The sequence below is a fragment of the Corella eumyota genome, chromosome 2 (genome assembly GCF_963082875.1).
Source record: "Corella eumyota chromosome 2, kaCorEumy4.1, whole genome shotgun sequence".
Lineage (NCBI taxonomy): Eukaryota > Metazoa > Chordata > Ascidiacea > Phlebobranchia > Corellidae > Corella > Corella eumyota.
In genome coordinates, this window is record NC_137491.1 from 4,969,420 (window position 1) to 4,989,503 (window position 20,084).

At 29.9% G+C, this 20,084-nt stretch overlaps 6 protein-coding genes across 6 annotated transcripts in view; 3 read left to right on the top strand and 3 right to left on the bottom strand.

The window, feature by feature from the left end:
- The first annotated feature begins 2,941 nt into the window (after positions 1 to 2,941).
- On the top strand, positions 2,942 to 6,566 carry LOC145742214 (O-acyltransferase like protein-like). The gene is made up of 14 exons (XM_082560001.1): positions 2,942 to 3,180; positions 3,251 to 3,366; positions 3,504 to 3,646; positions 3,794 to 3,978; positions 4,079 to 4,221; positions 4,322 to 4,483; positions 4,599 to 4,791; positions 4,868 to 5,042; positions 5,102 to 5,181; positions 5,268 to 5,393; positions 5,458 to 5,629; positions 5,749 to 5,938; positions 6,007 to 6,165; positions 6,265 to 6,566. The coding sequence occupies exons 1-14, from the start codon at positions 2,942 to 2,944 to the stop codon at positions 6,564 to 6,566; spliced, it is 2,385 nt and encodes a 794-aa protein (XP_082416127.1).
- Positions 6,463 to 20,084, bottom strand: part of LOC145742911 (syntaxin-6-like) — a 33,054-nt gene continuing 19,432 nt past the window's right edge. Inside the window, exon 8 of the mRNA XM_082560753.1 lies at positions 6,463 to 6,477. The gene's annotated coding sequence lies outside the window, so the exon portion shown is untranslated. The remainder of the gene's footprint in view (positions 6,478 to 20,084) is intronic.
- On the top strand, positions 8,182 to 11,743 carry LOC145742215 (uncharacterized). The gene is made up of 13 exons (XM_082560002.1): positions 8,182 to 8,426; positions 8,497 to 8,633; positions 8,754 to 8,893; positions 8,965 to 9,149; positions 9,217 to 9,359; positions 9,716 to 9,908; positions 10,041 to 10,209; positions 10,294 to 10,373; positions 10,441 to 10,566; positions 10,657 to 10,819; positions 10,916 to 11,105; positions 11,239 to 11,397; positions 11,472 to 11,743. The coding sequence occupies exons 1-13, from the start codon at positions 8,182 to 8,184 to the stop codon at positions 11,741 to 11,743; spliced, it is 2,202 nt and encodes a 733-aa protein (XP_082416128.1).
- Positions 12,082 to 14,551, bottom strand: LOC145741554 (carnitine O-acetyltransferase-like). Its single transcript, XM_082559155.1, has one exon. It carries the CDS (start codon positions 14,435 to 14,437, stop codon positions 12,545 to 12,547), a length of 1,893 nt encoding a protein of 630 aa, XP_082415281.1. The 5' UTR covers positions 14,438 to 14,551; the 3' UTR covers positions 12,082 to 12,544.
- LOC145742144 (calcyclin-binding protein-like) lies at positions 16,317 to 17,793 on the top strand. Its single transcript, XM_082559911.1, has 5 exons — positions 16,317 to 16,417; positions 16,503 to 16,695; positions 16,856 to 17,055; positions 17,182 to 17,282; positions 17,374 to 17,793. Exons 1-5 carry the CDS (start codon positions 16,397 to 16,399, stop codon positions 17,543 to 17,545), a joined length of 687 nt encoding a protein of 228 aa, XP_082416037.1. The 5' UTR covers positions 16,317 to 16,396; the 3' UTR covers positions 17,546 to 17,793.
- LOC145742143 (nuclear receptor-binding factor 2-like) lies at positions 17,490 to 19,751 on the bottom strand. The gene is made up of 6 exons (XM_082559910.1): positions 19,625 to 19,751; positions 19,384 to 19,509; positions 18,798 to 18,876; positions 18,518 to 18,657; positions 18,161 to 18,336; positions 17,490 to 18,031 (listed from the first exon to the last, which is right to left on the bottom strand). The coding sequence occupies exons 1-6, from the start codon at positions 19,670 to 19,672 to the stop codon at positions 17,839 to 17,841; spliced, it is 762 nt and encodes a 253-aa protein (XP_082416036.1). The 5' UTR covers positions 19,673 to 19,751; the 3' UTR covers positions 17,490 to 17,838.

Genomic DNA, 20,084 nt, shown 5'->3' on the forward strand with positions numbered 1-20,084 from the left:
AATCAATAAATATATTTCATTCCGCTTCAGCTAGTGATTTGTTTTTGGCAGCCTCGTGCATCGGATACCTCTCCTTAGTAATATTTAGTATAAAAATAAAAGCCGATACTTCTTATTATGTAAAACAACACGTGTCAATGATTTACAAAATATTTTAATACGGATTGCGTATCTCTTTTTTATATTGATTTTTTTTTATAAAATACAACATTTTTCTTAAATCCAATTTTATACCTTAAAAGTGATTTTCAATAAACAATGCTCTAAACTTCGCTTGCATTTACACTTGGATTATATTAATCAAATTACCGTAGATGTTTAAATTGCAAGTACTTTGTTATGATAATAAAATCAACAGCATTGCCTTAAAATAAACACTGCCTGACACAACACACACTGATATGCGAGATGTAATGAGTATTATAATAAGCATAATAAGCAAATCCAATAATGCATCAAATGCCCATGAAAATTTTATGATGGCGAAAAAAAACGACATCGAAACAGAGGACAACATTCACAGACATACAGGCGGGTGTTCAAACCAGTTCACACATGTTATTCCCAAATCACCATGTAGGCGGCGATGCATATGTAGAAATTCGATTTAAATAATTAATATCGAACTGCAAATGCCGTTGCAGCATATAATTCCTGTGAGAAGATTGAACTGTCTTAAATGATATTTTAAAAACGCTTTTTTAATAATTATACAAAACTTGATTGCAAAAATTTAAAAACTATGATTCACCTTACGTTATATAAACGTTTAGCTACGGGTTTTTAACAGTGATTTTTAAACATAAAAAATAGCCTGGACATACTAAAAAAAGACAACATAAATCTTATTTTTAAGTTTATGCCTGTCATTATCTCAAATTACTGTGCTAGTCTTGCGCATTTCTATTCACATCTTTATAAATATTAACAAAATTTAAACTTTCAACAATGTTCAAACCTACCGCAAGACATACAAAATAATATTTCTCAGGTTACAAAGTACTATAAAAACACCAAGTCGTAAACCTTAAGTACATAGTTTCTACATTTATACGAAAACTTTCATTCAAGGCATATTTGTCTTATGAGAAGTCTTAACCAGTTTTTCTTTGAACCCATGTAGTATAAACACATTTATTCAACACAAAAACAACTTTCATTTAAGCCAAATTTATCTATTGTGTTATCATTTTTAGCTTAAGTAAATAAATTTCGCAACTATTAAGATAATAGTGTATTGACAATACTTAGTGTTTATTCTTCACATGATTTAAGCAATATTAATATCAAGAGTCACTAACTACTAAACTTTTATCGCCAATTTTATCGTTTACCGTGTTAATCAGGTTTACAGTCAATTTGCGACGATCTGATTTTAAAGTTTTGTGTACAAAGTAGGAGTTCCGTATACTTAAGATATGAGTTTGTGTTTGCTAAATTCTAACCCGAGATTTCTTTTTGTTGAAATGTAGAGATTTGTGCCTTACACAAACAGGCGTTTCAACATTTGGGACAAGTGTACTATTGAAATCTACTTACATATTTGTACTTGACTTCTTTCTCTGCATGTTTGAACAAGCTTTTATGCTTTTAGATTAGTATGTGGTTAATAGTTTTTTTAACATCGCGTATTTCTTTTTATTGTCACAAATTTCGTAATTTGAATCAATTTAGTAAATTTACAGTTTTGGATATAAGATTTTGATCTATAACTATATCTATCATATTATAATTATTATTATTAGAGTTTTAGATATTGTAACTAATTGACTTTGGTTTATTTTAACACCATTAAATTTGTAATATTTTATTGATTTTTAAATAAGATGGCATAATTAATTTTAACACAAAACCAATAATTAATATTTATATCAATTTTGTGCTAAAGTTTTCAAACAAATTTTTATAACTAAATATTAGAAAATACAAATTAATTTAATACACTTTTATATAAATATTAAAGCTTAACATTTAGTTTATCAGTTTAATAACTTATTTTTAGACATGGTAAAATTTTCGTTCAATAATTTTTTTTCCATAACAACTTAAGGTTATATTTTTTGTGTTTTTATTGGGGAAGAGTGTGTTGTTGGGACGTGTTTTGAGCTATTTTCTGTTCAGTAAAAATCATGTCCGCTTAGAACTTACTATCTCCCTCCAACGGCTATGCGAATATAAATTAAAACCTAGTAAAATTTTTAAAGAAAATCTGTATAACAAAAATTTAAAAAATAATATTTTAAATTTTTTAACATCAAATAATCTCAACTTAAATAATATTCGACTCCAACCTTAACACACGAGAGAATTTACTATTTAAATTTATTACAGTGTTTTAGTAACACAATTTTGGTAGATAAATTTACTTAGTGGGCATAAAAATAAATTGGAATATAAAGTCAATTATTTATTGATTTTGTTATTTTTTGCATTTATAAAAGCAAGTAATATATAACAGACCAAACTCAGCAAACAAAAAAGCCTTAACCGAATAAATGAACACTGCGCTAAGTTTACCAACTTGATTGATCTATTGCACCATTAAATGTAATGTTTAAATATATAAATTTTACTAGAAAACTTGGTGATTACCTCAACTGTTTACTCGATATGTTTTAACAAACAATAAATTAAATTGAGAAAAGGCACTCCAGAGTTGGGGTCATAAAAATTATTTGATGTTTAAAATAAATATTTAAAAATAGATAGTGCAAAAGGCCGAAGTCAGGATATAAATATCCGAGAATAGTAAAACAAGCTCTTGGGTAAAAAAAGTTTAAACGTACTGATAGTTACAAGTCCTTGTTGTGAAAGGCATACTCATTGTTTAAGAGAATTACAAATAAAATAGGATAAGCAGTAAATTTAAGTGATGATTCAATTTAAACAATAAAAAACTTTTAAATTCAACATCGATTTTTTGTAGATTTGTTGTGAAAAAATGTTTAAAAGTGTTCTCATTTTCTCTTGTTTGGCTTTCTCCATAAGTGCATCCGAAGAAACATTTCAAGATTGGATAAAAAAAGTTGATGTTTCTACTTCGAATGAAATTGGAAATCGTGATGTGAATCTAGCAAAAGAATATTCAGAACTGCAATATGCGCTTACACCTTTACGTTCTGTTCTTAATGATATTCACAGCACCAGCGGGCAGGCTAGAATTTTTGATAAATTGAAAAGGTTATTGTTTTTTGTTTGTTTACTCAAAATGTTATCTTGTTAACTCATTAACTAATAAGCACATTTTTAGGATGCAGCCACCTTTCTGGGCTGAACTTTCATCAAACGATAATTTAGCTGAATGTTTGGCTCACATTGAAATCGTTGCTAATGATACAATAATCCCCAAACTCTATGCTTTGCGAAGTAAGTTGCTTGTAGATCTACCATGTAGTTAATATATTTTGTTCAACAACATTTTTACAATAAACAATGATATAATATAATCATTTCATATAAAAAGTTAAACTATTTGGTGATCCTTTGTATATCTTAATCTACAGTGTGGGATTCGTGGGGTATACCTGAAAGTGGAATACTGGAAGGAAATGTAAGGTGGCCTGGTCACTACTATGAATGCATGGAATCTGTGGGACCGCAAGTTAAAGGAAGATATTGCTTGTCTTACGTAGGATTTAAATATGTGGTAAGCTGAACTACACAAAAATGTTAAAGCAAAGTATTGCTGTTGACTTATAAAATAAATATAAAAAAATATGCTTTAGATATGAATAGTATATGTTTTTGTTTACCTAACACAATACGCTATACCAAACTTATATTTTCTCGGCAGCCAGTACAAACAGGAATTCCAGTTGACATAACATTCGGAAGCTGTCTTCCCTCAGTGTGTAGTACAGAATCAATAAAAACGATTCTTGGTGTGTTGTTGAAGGGCCACACTAATATTCCCTTGCTAGAGACTTCATGCCCTAAAACAGTGAAAAATTATTATACAACTCTTGATATTATAGGAATGTAAGTATTATTTATATTGTATAAAAATGATACAGTAGGTAATTATTTAAAATACACAATCAAATAAGTTTTTTATATTTGCAACATATATTATTTCTAGTACGATCACATCGATATTAGCAGCGTTGGTAGTTATTGGAACATCTGTGGATTTATTTAATCAATGGAAAATATGGAAATCAAATAAAATTAACGAAAATCAACCAAATTTGTATAAAGCTACACAGTGTAAATCTGCAATTGGTAATTAATGGTGCTTTTGTTTGACAATAACAAACAAATAAAAAGTATATATGTTGTAAATACAGGGTAACTAAAAGTTTTTTTTAATGAAATTACATAGGTTTTAAGATAGCACTTTGTTTTTCTGCTATTAAAAATGGAAAAGAAATTCTATCGCTCGAACGAAAACCAGGCATTCTTCCTGTTTTGGATGGACTTCGTTTTATCAGCACTACGTGGGTTATTCTCGGTCACACACTTCTTAGCTCGTTGTATTATTTAGGTAATGTCTTTATTTGTTCTATATCACATGGTATTAAGTCATACAAAATAAATATTATTACTAGTGCCTATGTTTTTTAAACAAACATGGTATACATTTTTGTGTTTGTTTTTAGATAATGCTGTTAACGCTAATCGAACGATTAAGGATAAATTGGGAATGCTAATGCCTGTAATAAATGGAACATTTTCTGTTGATACATTTTTCTTTTTAAGTGGCTTATTGGTCATGTATCTTGGCTTAAAGCATTTGACTAAAACAAATGGCAAAATAAACATACCATTGATGTATCTACAACGATTTTTAAGGTACACGACAATATAGCCTAACTCTGTAATATAAATTTTATTGTAAACCAGAAACTTATCCAAACGACATTTCTAGATTAACTCCAACGTATGCCTATCTTATATTATTTTCAATGGGGTGGATGAAATTTGTTGGAAGTGGTCCGTATTGGGAAACTCTAATGCAGGAAAACATTAACATGTGCATAGAAACGTGGTGGACTAATCTCGTATACATAAACAACTTTTACCCAGTCTCTTCTTTAGTAAGTGCGACTCAAATACAAAATAAAAATTTGTTATATTTAAAAAATTGTTTGCTATTCAACAGTGTTTTTCATGGGGTTGGTATCTTGCAGTTGACATGCAGTTTTACATTTTTTCACCCTTGTTCATCATCTTATTACATAAGTGAGTCATAAAAAAAACGTGTTAAACCAATTTAATATTACTTTTTTTGCACTAGTATTTAAAAAATCTCACATCTTATTCTACAGAAATAAAAGACTGGGATTAGCACTCTTAGCTTTTATAAGCGTATCCAGTGTAATTATCACAGGAGTACTTTCAGCACTCTCTAATCTACAACCCACTGCAATACAAATGACGTTGTCGTTAACACCGTAAGCTAAACAACCTTTGTTTTTGTAACAAAAATAAAATTAACCCAAATTAATTTTTTTTTAGGTGGATTCGCTTTTTTCTTCCTAGTGCATTTTCAAATTCTACAGCATCTTACGACAGAAAATTTCTATATGATATCTACAACATGCCCTGGACTCGATTTACAGTTTATGGAATTGGAATGTTTACAGGCTATGTATTATTTGTTACCAAGGGAAAAATCAGATTGCACAAAGTCAGTGTTTTGTTGATAATATACCATTTAAAATATTTAAATACATTTTTAAAGTACATAAACAAAAAGTTATTTCCACCAAATAATTGTTGCCGCTATACATTAAACCCATTTTACAGTCGATTGCATTGTTGGGTTGGCTAGTATCTGCTGGTTGTGCACTAGCTGTAATATACGGTACGTTTAAAACTACTTCAGAATCAATACGTTTGGATACGCCAATAGCTGCATTCTACAACGCCATGTCGAGAGGGCTGTGGGGCGCTTGTATAGCCTGGGTTACTGTAGCTTGCATTGGCGGATATGGAGGTAAAAAAGCTAATAAACAAACATAATTTTACACAAAATAACCAACATTTTTGTTATATTAAATACAGGGCCAGTTACTGTTTTCTTGGATTGGAATGTCTTTACTCCTTTAAGTAGGCTTACATATAGTGCCTATTTGGTACATATTTTGATTTTACAATGGTACTTCGGAATTAATGATCATACCTATCACTTTTTAGTTCAACACGTTATTGTCCTATACTTGGGTAAAATAAAAAAATCTTTATATTTTTTTCTGTATAGCTTACGTTAAATTTCTTTTGGTTTTAACCTACTTTTTTATATACCAAAACTTAATTTCTCAGGCATTATTGTAATGGTGTTTATGGTGGCCTTTGCTATCACTCTGCTTGTGGAATGGCCGTTTATTGGGATACTAAAGTTGGCTTTCCCCGGAAAATCGAAGCCAACCCCAACAATAAACAAGTCAACCCTAGCCGTAAGTGAGAGTTCTGTAGAAATGAAAGACGTATTAGAAGGTAAAACCAACCAGTCCTATTACCCGGGAAAAGAAGAAAGTCAATCGGCAGATGAAGGTATAAGTGTCAAGCAATTTGAAGATAACCTGGAGTTTGATGAAGAAAACGAATCTAAAACTGCTCTTTAAGTAATTGCATTTTACATTAAATGTTCTTCACGTTTTTTACAAATTCTTTACGTCTTACCAACTCAAATATTAGTTTAATCGAGAAAAATATATACAAGCATGCTTAATTCTTAATTGCCAAAAACACTTGTTTAAAGTAATAAAAAAAAAGAATACATATTATCTAACCTTGAAAAACATAATCTACGTTGAGTAACTAAATGTATTTATTTAAATTCATTAATGGAGATTTAAAATTAGTGTCAATTAAACTATTGCAACCCAAATAACACGAATGGTTATAGAATTTTTTTTAACTAAATTTATGAATTACTAAACAGTTCTTAACATATGATCTTTATTTAAAGTTTGTCTACCTTTGTATGAATGTAAGTAAACATTAAACATATTGGTGTTAATGCCTTTTGTAAATGAAAATATTTATTTGCAAGATTCAAGGCCGGATTAATAATTTTGATTGGACAAGATGCATACATTTGTAGTTTTCAAGCCCGATGGTTTGCTACATTTGCATTTATGCATCCAACAAATATCCTAAAAATAACAACAAACTTTGGCATTATTAATTTTCTTTTGCTTCGTTTTAGCTTTTTAAAAACACTGTGTGACTGCCAACTTAGTAATTAGTTTACTTTATATATAACGTTTTTCCAAATTCCGTTTTTCCATGGACTTTAAACCATTGCATCAAACATAATTAAAGTTTAAATAAAAAGCACATAGTATACTGGTGTCAAGTTCGTATTTATACATTTCTATGATACGTATTTTTTAAATCAAATAATAATTATTTATGTTTTGTTTTCGTTTGTCCATATTTTTAAATTTAAACTTATGTTAATACATTTTTTTAGATAAGATTGTAAAATATGTTTTGATTTAAATATCTTTAAAAAAACAAACGTATTGTTTACAAAATTGTTATGACATACTTTTTGAATTCCGGGATTCGCTGGTTTAGCGGTTTAAAATTTTCCTATAAAAAAGCAAATAAAAATTAAAAAAATATTCACCTAGAAAAATAAAAAATATATGAAATAAAAAAAACTTCAATCTTTTTTATACAAATCAATATTCTTTGTTTATGTTTATAGAATTATGAAAAACAAGCAATCAAGACGATGCGTGTTATGATCACCTTTAGCTTATACCTATTAGTTATAGATAAACAATTAATGCGATGACATATTGTCAAACTCTTTAAAAAGCAGCAATACTTTCGTTAACGATTTCCCGTGCGTTTTCTGTTTGCACACATTGTTGGTGGATTAAAATGACAACAACGACTTCTCATCGCATCCGGATAATATTACATCATATTGTATATCTAAATAGGAAGTATAGCTAGAACAGTCTTATGAAACAAAGAAAGAACATTTTATTAACAGGGATGCGACCTACAGGCTAAAAATTTAAAGATTTATTTTTGAGTCTTTAAAAAAAAGATCAGAAGATTTATTCTTTAGCGCTATTGTAAAAAAAACTTACCGCAAGTTATTTTTTGTTTAAAGCAGAAAAAATGTTAAAATAGATAACTTGTAACTAAAAGTTGTACGCTTGTTAAGATTCACAGAAGTTTTTTTTATTAAAGCAGATCTTTCAACATAATTTTAAAATGAAAATAGTCAGCTACTTATTAGTGGTTCAACTTTTCTGTCTTGCAAAATGCCAAGAAGTGTTGTTCGACAAATGGATGGTGCAGGGGGGTTTGGATGTAGTTATTCAACCTCATCAACGTGAAGTAGATTTGTCAAAAGAAAACTTAGCAAATTTCGAACAATCTTACGCACCTTTAATAGAATTTCTTCAAGGCACAATTTCTACTAATGGAAAATTAAAAAATGCACAATTGCTACTCAAGTAAGTTTAATTTATTTAAATACATATTGACATAAACTAACATAGAAATCACTACATTAAAACATTTTAGAGTATTTGATTTACTGGAGTCAAATAAAGAATTCATAAATAACACCGAAAACTTGAAACAGTCGGTGTTAGAATGTGCAAGCGAATGGAAAATTGTTATCAATGATACAGCTCAACAACAAATGTATGCACTACAAAGTAAGTTAAATTCTATATTTTTACTATAATAAATGTTTATTGTTAAAACAGTTATTAAGAATAATAATCCACCATTTTAAGGTATTGCAAAAATATATGATATTATTTATTCTTATGTAGTGTGGGATTCGTGGGGTATACCTGAAAGTGGAATACTAGAAGGAAATGTGAGATGGCCTGGTCACTACTTTGAGTGCATGGAAGCCAAAGGACCGCAAGTTAAAGGGAGGTGGTGTCAAGCCCACCAAGGATATACACCGGTTAGTTCTATATCTCAATTATAGAACCTTTTTTAAACTTATATATTTTTAAAACGTGAAATATATTACAGAATAGCAACAAAAGCCTAGCAGTTGATATAAGATGGGCAAGCTGCGTTCCTTCAGGGTGCAACAAGGACTCATTAAAATTTATTTTTGAGCAACTATTTAAAAAAATTCGCTTTGAAATTCCAGTTCTAGAACTTTATTGTCCAGAACCTTATACAAAATTAACTATTACTGATGTTATTGGAATGTAAGAATTTTATTTGTCATGTTATTTAATATTATCAACAATAACTAAAGTTAACCCTTCGATTTAGTGTTGTGACGTTTCTTCTTGTGACGTGTGTATTAATCGGTACGATCATTCATCTCTTTAATAAATCAGATGCAAAATCAAAGTCCAGTAATAAAGCTGAACAACAGGAGGCTTACAACAAACTTGTAAGAGAAACAACCAAAGGTAAGAGTAAGCAAAGAGCTGCAAAAGGTTTGTTTTAATTAGTATTTACAATACATATAAACATAGCATATGGAAATTTCTAATAAATAAGTAATTGTTTATAGGCAGGATATCATCTTGCTTTTCGTTGGAAACAAATTTAAAGAAAATTTTCTCGATGAAAAAAAGACCTGGAGATATACCCGTGTTAGATGGAATGCGTTTTATTAGCATGACTTGGGTCATTTTGGGTCATTCTGTAATGGCACCGGGTACTACGTCAGGTTGATATTTAAATTTTGTATAGAATAAAATGTAAAAAAATTACAAATGAATAAAAATAAATAAAAGTACAACATTTTCTAAAAAAAATCTAGGTAACCCTTTGAGCGCGGGAGTCCGTATACGAAAACACCTCGTGTTTATGATGGCAGCTGAAAACGGGTCGTTTTCTGTGGATACTTTTCTTTTTCTAAGTGGACTGCTAGTAACATACCTCGGAATGAAGCATCTTACAAAAACAAATGGAAAAATAAACATTGGCATGATGTACCTTATGAGATATCTAAGGTGATACAGCACAATCACGAAATATCATTTAAACGATGTGTTTTGTTAGGATATGACTAGCATAATACCAATATATTTAAATAAAAAAAAAACAAAGTTATTTGAAATTTGTAAACAAATGTACTTCTTTAGATTAACACCGGCCTATGCCTACGTTTTGTTAATTTCAATGGGTCTAATGAAGTTTTTTGGTTATGGGCCATATTGGGAAAAAACATTTGAATGCAACTATAACCTATGCGAAAACACGTGGTGGACTAACCTGTTGTACATTAACAATATTTATCCGGCTATTTCATATGTAAGTGAGCTATTTTTTATGTAGAGCATAAACTTAAAAAATCTTAAGCTTTAACTCAATAACCGAGTAATTTTTATGTTGTAGTGTTTAACATGGGGTTGGTACTTAGCCGTCGACACGCAATATTATTTATTATCTCCGCTTTTCACTATTCTTTTATACAGGTAAAATTAATACACAAATTGATACACAACAAAATAAAAAAATGGTAATTAATTACGAAAATTTTAGATCTAAAAAAATTGGAATTTTTGTTCTATCCATGTTCTGTTTGGCAAGTATGATTACCACTGGTGTGTTATCGATGTTATCAAAACTTCAACCAATTTCGACAGTAACATCTATGCAAATGTCATAGTAAGTCAAAAAAGTTCTTAAATATATTAAAGTTAAATTTAATCAAATAAGAATCCATGCAATTAAGAATCTAAAACAACGTATTTTTAGTACTTACAAACAGTTTTCCGACCCTGATTCGATTTTAACTTACCGTGACAAGTACATGCATGATATCTACATGACACCATGGTGTCGTTTTGGTGCCTATGGAATAGGGATGTTAACCGGTTATCTTATTTTTGCAACCAAAGGAAAAGTGAAGATTAATAAGGTAACACTATCGAAACAAAAAGGATATTAAAAATTTTAAGCAAAACATGTTAAAATATCAATCAAATGATTATTTTGATTCTTTGCGTCTGTACAGATATCTAACCTTTTGGGGTGGCTTATATCCAGTGCATGTGCACTAGCAATTATGTATGGTACTTTTGAAGCAACAAAAAATACGTACTTTATTAACACGCATTTTGCAGCACTCCACAATGCCGTTGCAAGACCACTCTGGGCATGTTGCCTATCCTGGGTTGTAATTGCATGTGTTAGCGGGCGCGGAGGTACATCTCAAAATGTGTTTACTAATTTATAAAGTAGCATTTGCCTTGCAATTTGATTCTTATTTCTAATAGTAGTATAACCAGTAAGCACCTCCAAAACTAGGAAATAATGTAGTTAATTTATCTATTGTAGGCGCAGTTCGAGATTTTTTAAATTGGAAAGGATTTTCGCCACTCAGTCGTTTAACTTACGGCATGTATTTAGTACATATGTTGGTAGAAACATGGTACCTAGGAGTTCAAGAAGCTGCGTTCAATTATCATATAATAAATGTTGTATATCTTTTTTTGGGTAAGTTACGCATTTATAAAACAAGAGCAAAGGCTTTGAAAACATAGTTTAAATAATACTCTTGTGTTTTATAGGCACCACTGTTTTATCACTTGCGTGCTCTATAGTAGTAGCACTGTTAGTTGAATGGCCGTTTATGGGTATAACAAATATAGCAGTTCAATATTTAACGGGTGGTGGGAGTAAAAAAGTATCCCCGGAAGAAAAAATGCGAGTTCGAATCGCTTCCGAATTAGAGGCTGCATTTAAACCAGGACAATTGCTCTCAAACTGGAAAGAGTCCTCCTCCGACGAGATTATAACAACAGTAACTACCAGGCAATCACCGAACTCGCAAACTTCTTAATACAAATTCTTAGCTGGCAAATAGCGACTGGCCTCACGTATTGTGCTTGATATTTTATTGTAGGCAATGATAGAACAATTAAACATTTAACTTTTTCAAATAAGCGTGTTTTTGATTCAATACATCACAGCCCAAAAAAAATTAAAATTTTTTTGAAATTTTTAAACTTAATGAATTAGAAACATTTGATTGAGCAAATTAAAATAACATTTCTAAAAATTTTTAACATTTTAAATGATTTAAAGAGACATACATTTCCTCACTCAAAATATTTTATTTAACCTTCATTAAATATATATATTAGTTTTAGTTAATTTTATAATTTAACAAAACAAAAATAGATGAAAATAAACTGTATTTATTAGGATATGTTTCAAGCATAATGAAAACAAAAAAACCTTTGCATATTTAAACTATTAGGTGATTATTAATGATTAGGGTTAAATATAATACAGGATATAATTAAATAACACATTATGCAACACATAAAGCTAATAATAAACTAAAAATTGCTTCTTAATTGAGTTTTAATCTAAATAAAAAGTCATGATCAACCTTTATATTACACCAATATATTTAAATAACATTGTTAACCTAACTGGGCATGCAGTGAAGTAACCAAACAAAAAAGCCGAACGAACAATAAATTAGAAAAAAAACACATTGAAATCTCAAACATAAATTATAATAACACTAAATTGAACAACAATTGCATTTTTGTGGGCAGGTTAAACAAAGCCCCCTAATAAAGAAAAGATATTTTACATAAATCCAAATAAACTTTTAATAAATGCAGGCAAATTACAATTTCGAAGAAGTGCTCACTAACAGGTCTCTCATTTCACAAAGAGCATTAACTAGCTCTTTTTCAAAGATCTTCAGATCATATTCTTTGTGTTCATTGAATGATGACAGTGAGATTAAAACTCGATCAGGTTTTGGATTATAACACAAACCATACCCGTCTGTTACTGCTGGACCAAAAGCCATACAGAGATCAGCTTGAGCGGGCACTTGACTAGTAGAAAGATTAAAATGCATGGACCGCTTATAAGCAGTGTCGTGAAAAATCTTTGGAATGTCTTCTCCCTCCTCGATAGCAGCCAGTTTTAGGCCAAGCAGATGTCGATCGATTCCTTGACCTGTTATCGCCGCAACTGTATAATCCTTATGTGCTTTGACGGCATCACGAAGCATGGATGCCAATTCTTGTGCAGAGTTTTTCTTTTCTGTCATTGCCTTAACAAACTTATCTGAAGCAGGTGTACATGATCTGATCGTGTCAGTTCTCCCAAGTCTAAAACGACGCAAGGAACCACTTTCATAGGTGGCTGGAGCTTTTTTATGAAGTGAATAGTAGGCCAACTGAAATGCATTTTGAATAAAGGAATCTGGGCTAAGTTTTTGTGATTTAATAAAGTTTTTACCAAAATGCTTGAAATCCAATACACGAAAAGATGTAAAAGCAATAATGTCATCGACTGACTTGCTGGCTTCTTTTATATTATTTTCTAATTCTTTAGGGACTTCAATTTTAAGATGCTTTGGTTGCGGTAAAGATAACACTGAAGATTCGGATTGGTTTGGTACTTCTTCGCAATATTTATGGACATGATCCAGCAATGAAGCTATTGGTGGGCCCTCAGCTGGTGAATGCTCATAAGCTAACCCAACACCTCCATTTTGGTCCACTATGATTTGAATAGTTTTATCAAACCACCTGTTTGCGGTGTTATGCTGACTTCCACCTCCATGTAAACATCTTGCACTTAAATCAGTTCTCCATTCTTCGTCCGGAACTTCAGGAACAGGTTTATCTAGGCACAGCGCAAAAATCGATCTTTGAATGGACTTAATTGATTCTTTGTTTTCTTCTACCGAGTTTAACACATGATAAGCCTTTCCCCAATTGTCACGATTGTCTGTTGTTAGAATACCAACTGGCTTGCCAAGTTCGGGAGAGCTTGCTACAATTTTACTAAGCTGACTTTCGAGTTCGCTAAGAGAGAGAGGATCCCAATTAGTGTGATAAACAGGAAGTTCAAAGAAATGATTATTATGAATCACAGCAACATGACGCGGTGGTTCCCATGCTCTAGCATAACAATGTGACTCATCATTATACAAACCTGGAATTCGACACGATGACAAAACACGATAATATTGATCCATACAAAGAGCAGTGTTGCCAAGTTTCTCAACTGGCAATGTTTCATTATCGATAAGAACTTTGTAGTTCAGAATAGCAGCAATGACCTTAGCAGCTTGTTTAATCTGCCCTTCAACACCTTTAAAGTTGTACCTCGGTAATGCAACTGAGGGACTACAATAAACTACCACAGAAGCTCTGGACTGTAAATAAGCAGCTTGAAGCCACCATTCTGACAACCAATTTTCTCTTCTTTTAGCTCGTTCCTGTAATTTACTATGAAGATGTTCACCGAGACCCTTATTTTTTCCAAATTCCTTTACAAGGTCTTCTGTATACTGAAACTCTACTTTATTTAAAAGTGGCTTCAAGGTTTTCAGATACTTGTCTAAAGTTTGCTGTAGACTAGGTATAGGTAGATGGGGTAATGATTCTTGATGGCTGTAAAATCTACCAGGTAAAAAAGGTGAGACAGCACTTGGTGAACATTTAACTAACAAGCCCATTATGTGACGACTAACTGAATGACTTCGCAAAAGAGCCATGTTGCCTACTATAATGTTACAAAGTAAACAGAAATAACCTGATTAATGACCTGTAAAGAGTTCATTAATCATTAACATTTGCAAAAATGATGAATTTTAAGTTAAATTCTATTTTTACATTAAATGAATCACTAAACTAATAACTTAATTTATATAATTTTTTTATTATTATATATAGTTTTGTTACAATTCAGTTCAAAGTCCAATATTAAAATATTGGACTTTGAACTGAATAACATCATGCATAAAAAGGCTGACTCATGAAAAATATTTTCAAAACATTCTTTTATGTTTTACACTAACAATTTAATAGTGTGTTTAACATTAGAATTTACCATTGACATGCATGACATTTAATAAATGTTAAATTCTGGTAGACTGATTAATCATTACTTTGAGTAATCATTTAACATCACTGCCATTTAACATTATTAAACTAACTGATTAAAGGCATTTGGAAATAAAATTGTATATTTTACAATCACCATCATAAAGTATTTCTTATTTCAATTAATAAAAAAGATTAACAGTAACATCCTAATGCTGATCCATGTTATAAAACATAAGATATTACAATAAAGTCCTACATTTTAATTAAATTTGTGTTTGGTCTCGGCACTTACAATAGTTAATCTATTATACCATGATAACTTGACTCAAAACATTTACTTTTAAAAAATTAGGCAATTGTCAACATGAAAAATCTAACAAAACACATTGAGAATGACCTTTGTATAACTAGCAAATGTAATATTATGTTTACCATTTCATTTTTAAAATTAAAAAAAATTAACAAATATTTTGATATTGGTCAAATTATATATAAAGTTTTATATTTTACAACTTTATCAGAAAACTGGTACTTCATTTAAAAAAAAAAATTTTTCCAGAAATAATAATATAAATCATGTGAAATTTATTAAAATAATTACTGGTATGCCATACAGCCATAACTAACAGTGCTTTTACCTTAAACAAAAGCTTACATAAAGAATTCAGTATAACCACATAAGTTGCACATTTTAATGTCTCTGTTTTGGTTATGAAACAAAATATATGTATTATAAAAAAAACGATGCCGCTTAACAAAAATGTTCGGTCTACTGACTACTCAACGACTTAATACTTACTAATCTGCAAACTTGAACTGTACACAACCAACCACAGTATTAGCGAAAAACCACATAAAAAAAACTTAAGGAAGTCTGTACGTGCTACGCTTAACCGCTACACTAACAACTTATAGAAGTCTAACCTTTTGACCTATTACACCACCAGACCACCTACACTCCCTACCAATTTAATGATCATGAACCATGTATGATCACTAATCTAACTTAACTGACAAACCACTAACTAAACATCAACTGTATAAACATAACGAAAATATACGCCCACGTGTGCAATGTGAAAGATCGGTAAAGCAAACCAATTTTCACAATACATGGGGAGTCAAGAAGGCCTCCCAGTTGCTGTGGGAGGCCTCCCATTCTCGAACCGTGCTGAAGGGTTCAAGAATTTAAAGACAATAGCTTAAGAAAATTCTAACATTTGTGGTTAAATAAATTCTTTTTTTCTGATTGTTGTAAAAGAGAGTATTATAGCAGCGTAGCCTAACATAGGCATCTTGGCGAAGGGCGCATAAGCCAAAGGTAAATGTTGCATAGCTTTGCTACTAACAAAAAATTTCGGTAAAAGCGTGTTAAAATAAAATTAGCGTATGATTTAATATTTATTCTAAAAAAAGATTTTTAATTTTACTGGTAATGCAAATATTTTTTTTAATAAAATTCTAAAATATGGTAACGAAAAATATTAATCAAATTTTATAGGATTTTTATAAATTAGCGTAGGGTGTTCCCCTCTTTTCTGATTTTAATAACGTGGGATAGACTTTCGCGAAATTTCTTTAACTTAAAAAGTATTGTTTTTTGTTCTACGTCAATTAAAACCGTGAAAATGGCGAATGTTATTGAACAGGTATAAATTGTTTTTATGTTACTAGTTACTTTAATTTTAAAATTTGGTAATACTATTAAATAATGATATTTATACCATATTCCAGCTTGAAAATGATGCAGCTGAAGTTGCTAACCTTCTCGATGTGGCTAAACGTCCAAGAATTCAAAACCTTTTGGTTAAAGAAAAAGAAAATATTTTGGCCGAAATTAAACAAAGGGAAATAAAGAAGAAGGCAGCTGATCAGCAAGAGAAACAACCACCAAAATCCATCCAAACAACTACAATAACAAACTACGGTAATAATAATTATAAAGATACTTTAATTTCACTAAAAAAATTAACAACTACCACACCAAAAACTACATTTTCTATTAACAAAACATAAAAAAGTAACAAACAAAATAATAGAACAGACTAAAATAATAGTGGTTTTTATTATAAACTTTTATTTTTTAGCATGGGATCAATCAGAGAAGTTTGTTAAAATTTATGTGTCCTCCAATTTAACTGGAATTGAGAAAATTAATGAAGAGCAAGTCAGCATCTCTAGCGGAGATGAAAGTCATTATCAAATGACAATACAAAATTTTAAAGGAAAAAATTACATCTTTAATGTTCCAAAATTACTTCACCCAGTTCAAAATCCATTAATTAAGGTTTGTCTACAATAGACACAGTTAAATTAACTAGAATTTATTATATCTAAATAAAAATGTTATTAAACAGTATTTTAACATACCAAAGCTTAGTCAGTCTACTTAATTGCTGAACTTATTATACAGATCAAAAAAGATATGATTCTTATAATGTTGAAAAAGGCATCTGCTCAGAAGTGGGAACATTTAACTGCAAAAGACAAAGTTAAAGACGAGGAAAAGAAAAAGTAAAAATTCCTTTAAAGAAATTTGCCTTTTAACAACATATCAAAAATAATAAGATTGACAATTTAAATATATTTTCATATTTTGTTTTAGGGATATGGATAGTGCAATGGACAAAAATGCTGATCCATCTGCCTCAATTATGAACATGATGAAGAAAATGTACAATGAAGGAGATGACGATATGAAAAGAACTATAGCAAAGGCCTGGACAGAATCTAGAGACAAACAAGGCACGGGACCAGGAGCTGGCATGGGAATGTAAAACTTATACAAAAAGGGACTTTAAAAATTATATGTACAAAACATTATCATCATGTATATAATTGTTTGTGTTAATTACACCAAAAACTACAAAACAAACTAAATTTTGAGATGCCTAAAAATAGTTTCATGTTGTTTGAAAATAAAATATTTTGCTAATTATGATTGTTTTAATTCTGCCGTGTTAAGCAAAAATAGATGTTGTTTCTTTGATATTAATAAAAACTCAGCCCTTTTTTCGTGGTGTAAAGTTTATCAGATTTTTTTTTTTGTTCAACCATCAGAAATGGCCTTTTAAGTTTTTGATTGAAAATCCTGAAATTCTTGTGGAGAAATTGCAGAATTATTCTCAAAATAAAAATAACTTTGAGGCTCAGTATCTGTTGGACATTCTGGGGATTTATTTGTTGGGTTTTCCACCTCCGTGGGGTTTGTATAAAAACTGTTTAATTCCTTTTGCAAGGCAACATTTTCGTCCTTTAATTTTCTGTCAAAAAAAAAAGAAAAAAAAGTTTATCAATTTTATTTTTTAAAAGTAACAGTATCATAAGTTATATAAGTATATATATATATATATATATATATATATACCTTTTTTAGTACAAAATTGCTATACCTATACTCTGCAGCCATTGTTTCCTTTTCTTCAAGCAAAATATTCACCCACTTTCTAAGGGTTTGGTTTTTGGTTTCAAGTTCTTCAATTATTTCTCTTGATAATTTGGGAATTTTTCTTCGATGTGATATCGAATGATCATGTTCTAACACACGGTTATCACCAGTAGAAAGAAACTGAAACACACAAAGTCATTTTAACCTCATTTATTTTTGTACATTTTGGGTGTGATGTAAGGAATATGACTTAAGTGTCTATAAAATAATTAATTACAAAAATATATAAAATGTTATTTTTCAATTAAATAAATTAAATAATTTTTTTAATTAACTAAAAGCAATATAATTTATATTTAACCTGTAGTAATGAATCTGGTTCTCTTTCATGCATAATAAGATGAGGATTATCAGTTCTGTGTAGAGTTCCTACTTGCTTTTTTGGTTTCTCAATTGTTAAATTAGGAATCTTTTTTATTTTGATTGATTTACTTTCTAGTTCTTGGTAAAAAAAGAAACGTTTTACATATTGTTAAAAATAGTAATTTTTGAGTTAAATAAAAAAGCAGTAAACAATAAGTAGAATTATTTACTAAATTTAAAAAACCGAAAGGACCAACAAAAAAAATGTTTACTCCTACCATGTTCTTGTTTTTTAATTTCCACAATTCTCACTTGATTTTTGAAGGAATCATATTGTAATTGTAAGGATTGGCGAATCTAAATAATTTTTAAAACGAGACAGTCATTGTATAATTTTTGCATTTAAAATATGCATTAGTTTATTAAAATTATTTATCCAACATGCCTGTTTGAGTATACATTATAAAATAACCCATATAAATTAAAAAAGAAAAAAATTCGATTATTAGTTTTACTTCTAAAAACAATAAAAGTAAAAAAATTAACATTTTTTTTTATATATGTATTTATTCTTGATGTGGAAAGTCGCCTTCATGACCTAAACACGAAGTAACGTCAGTTACCACAACCCAGTCTCGTCAGTTACCACAACCCAGAGTTGCCTTTGGCAGTTTGGGATATTATTTATTATCATTATAATTGCCCAATAATTACAAGCTGCTGATTAAGTGCTGACTTAGCAGAAGTTCATTTCGTTTATGGGTCCTTACTTAAGGGCGCTACAGCATGACGACAGTTTTACTAAATACACACTTATCATTTTTTTAAATAAAAAAACAAAAACAACTATCACATTATATTTACTATTCTTGAGGTTGTTTTTTCCATAGCTTGCAAAACAGAATCAGCTGCTTTGATATAGTATTCTTTAGCATCTTGCCATTTAAAATCTTCAAGAAATCCTACGGCTTTTCGCTCATAAAGATGAGCCTGTAAAAGTAAACGTTAGCACTGGATTAATTCTTGAACAGATTTACTAGTTTAATTTATAAACTTAGCCACATCGCCAAACAAATATAAAGTAACAAAAAATATATAAATCTACCTGATTTAATGGCATATCAATAAAATAATTAAGTTCGTAATGTTTCATGTCGAACTATGATCCTACAGAAATAAGTTAATAACAAAACATAAACAGTCAACAGTCAGACAGTATTGTCATTTGTTTACTTATGGAACAGCTGACGCGATGATCTTATAGTGTTGTCAATTATTTTTAAATTTATTAAAAAAACAAAACAAGATTTTTTGGTGAAAAATTTTTATGTTTAGTAAAAAATATATATCGGAAATCAGATTTATCTAGTTTTAAAATATAGTTCAAATTACTTATTTTAAATAAACATTCTGAGTTCCAGCGTAGGCAATATGTCATTGTGCGATAAAAAACAATTTAAGCAAATTCTTTGTTTTCCCAAACGTCGATCACATGTATAACAATATTAACCCAGTACAATAACATTAAGCGTATTTTTAAATAGTTGACACCAAAACTGTGTTTA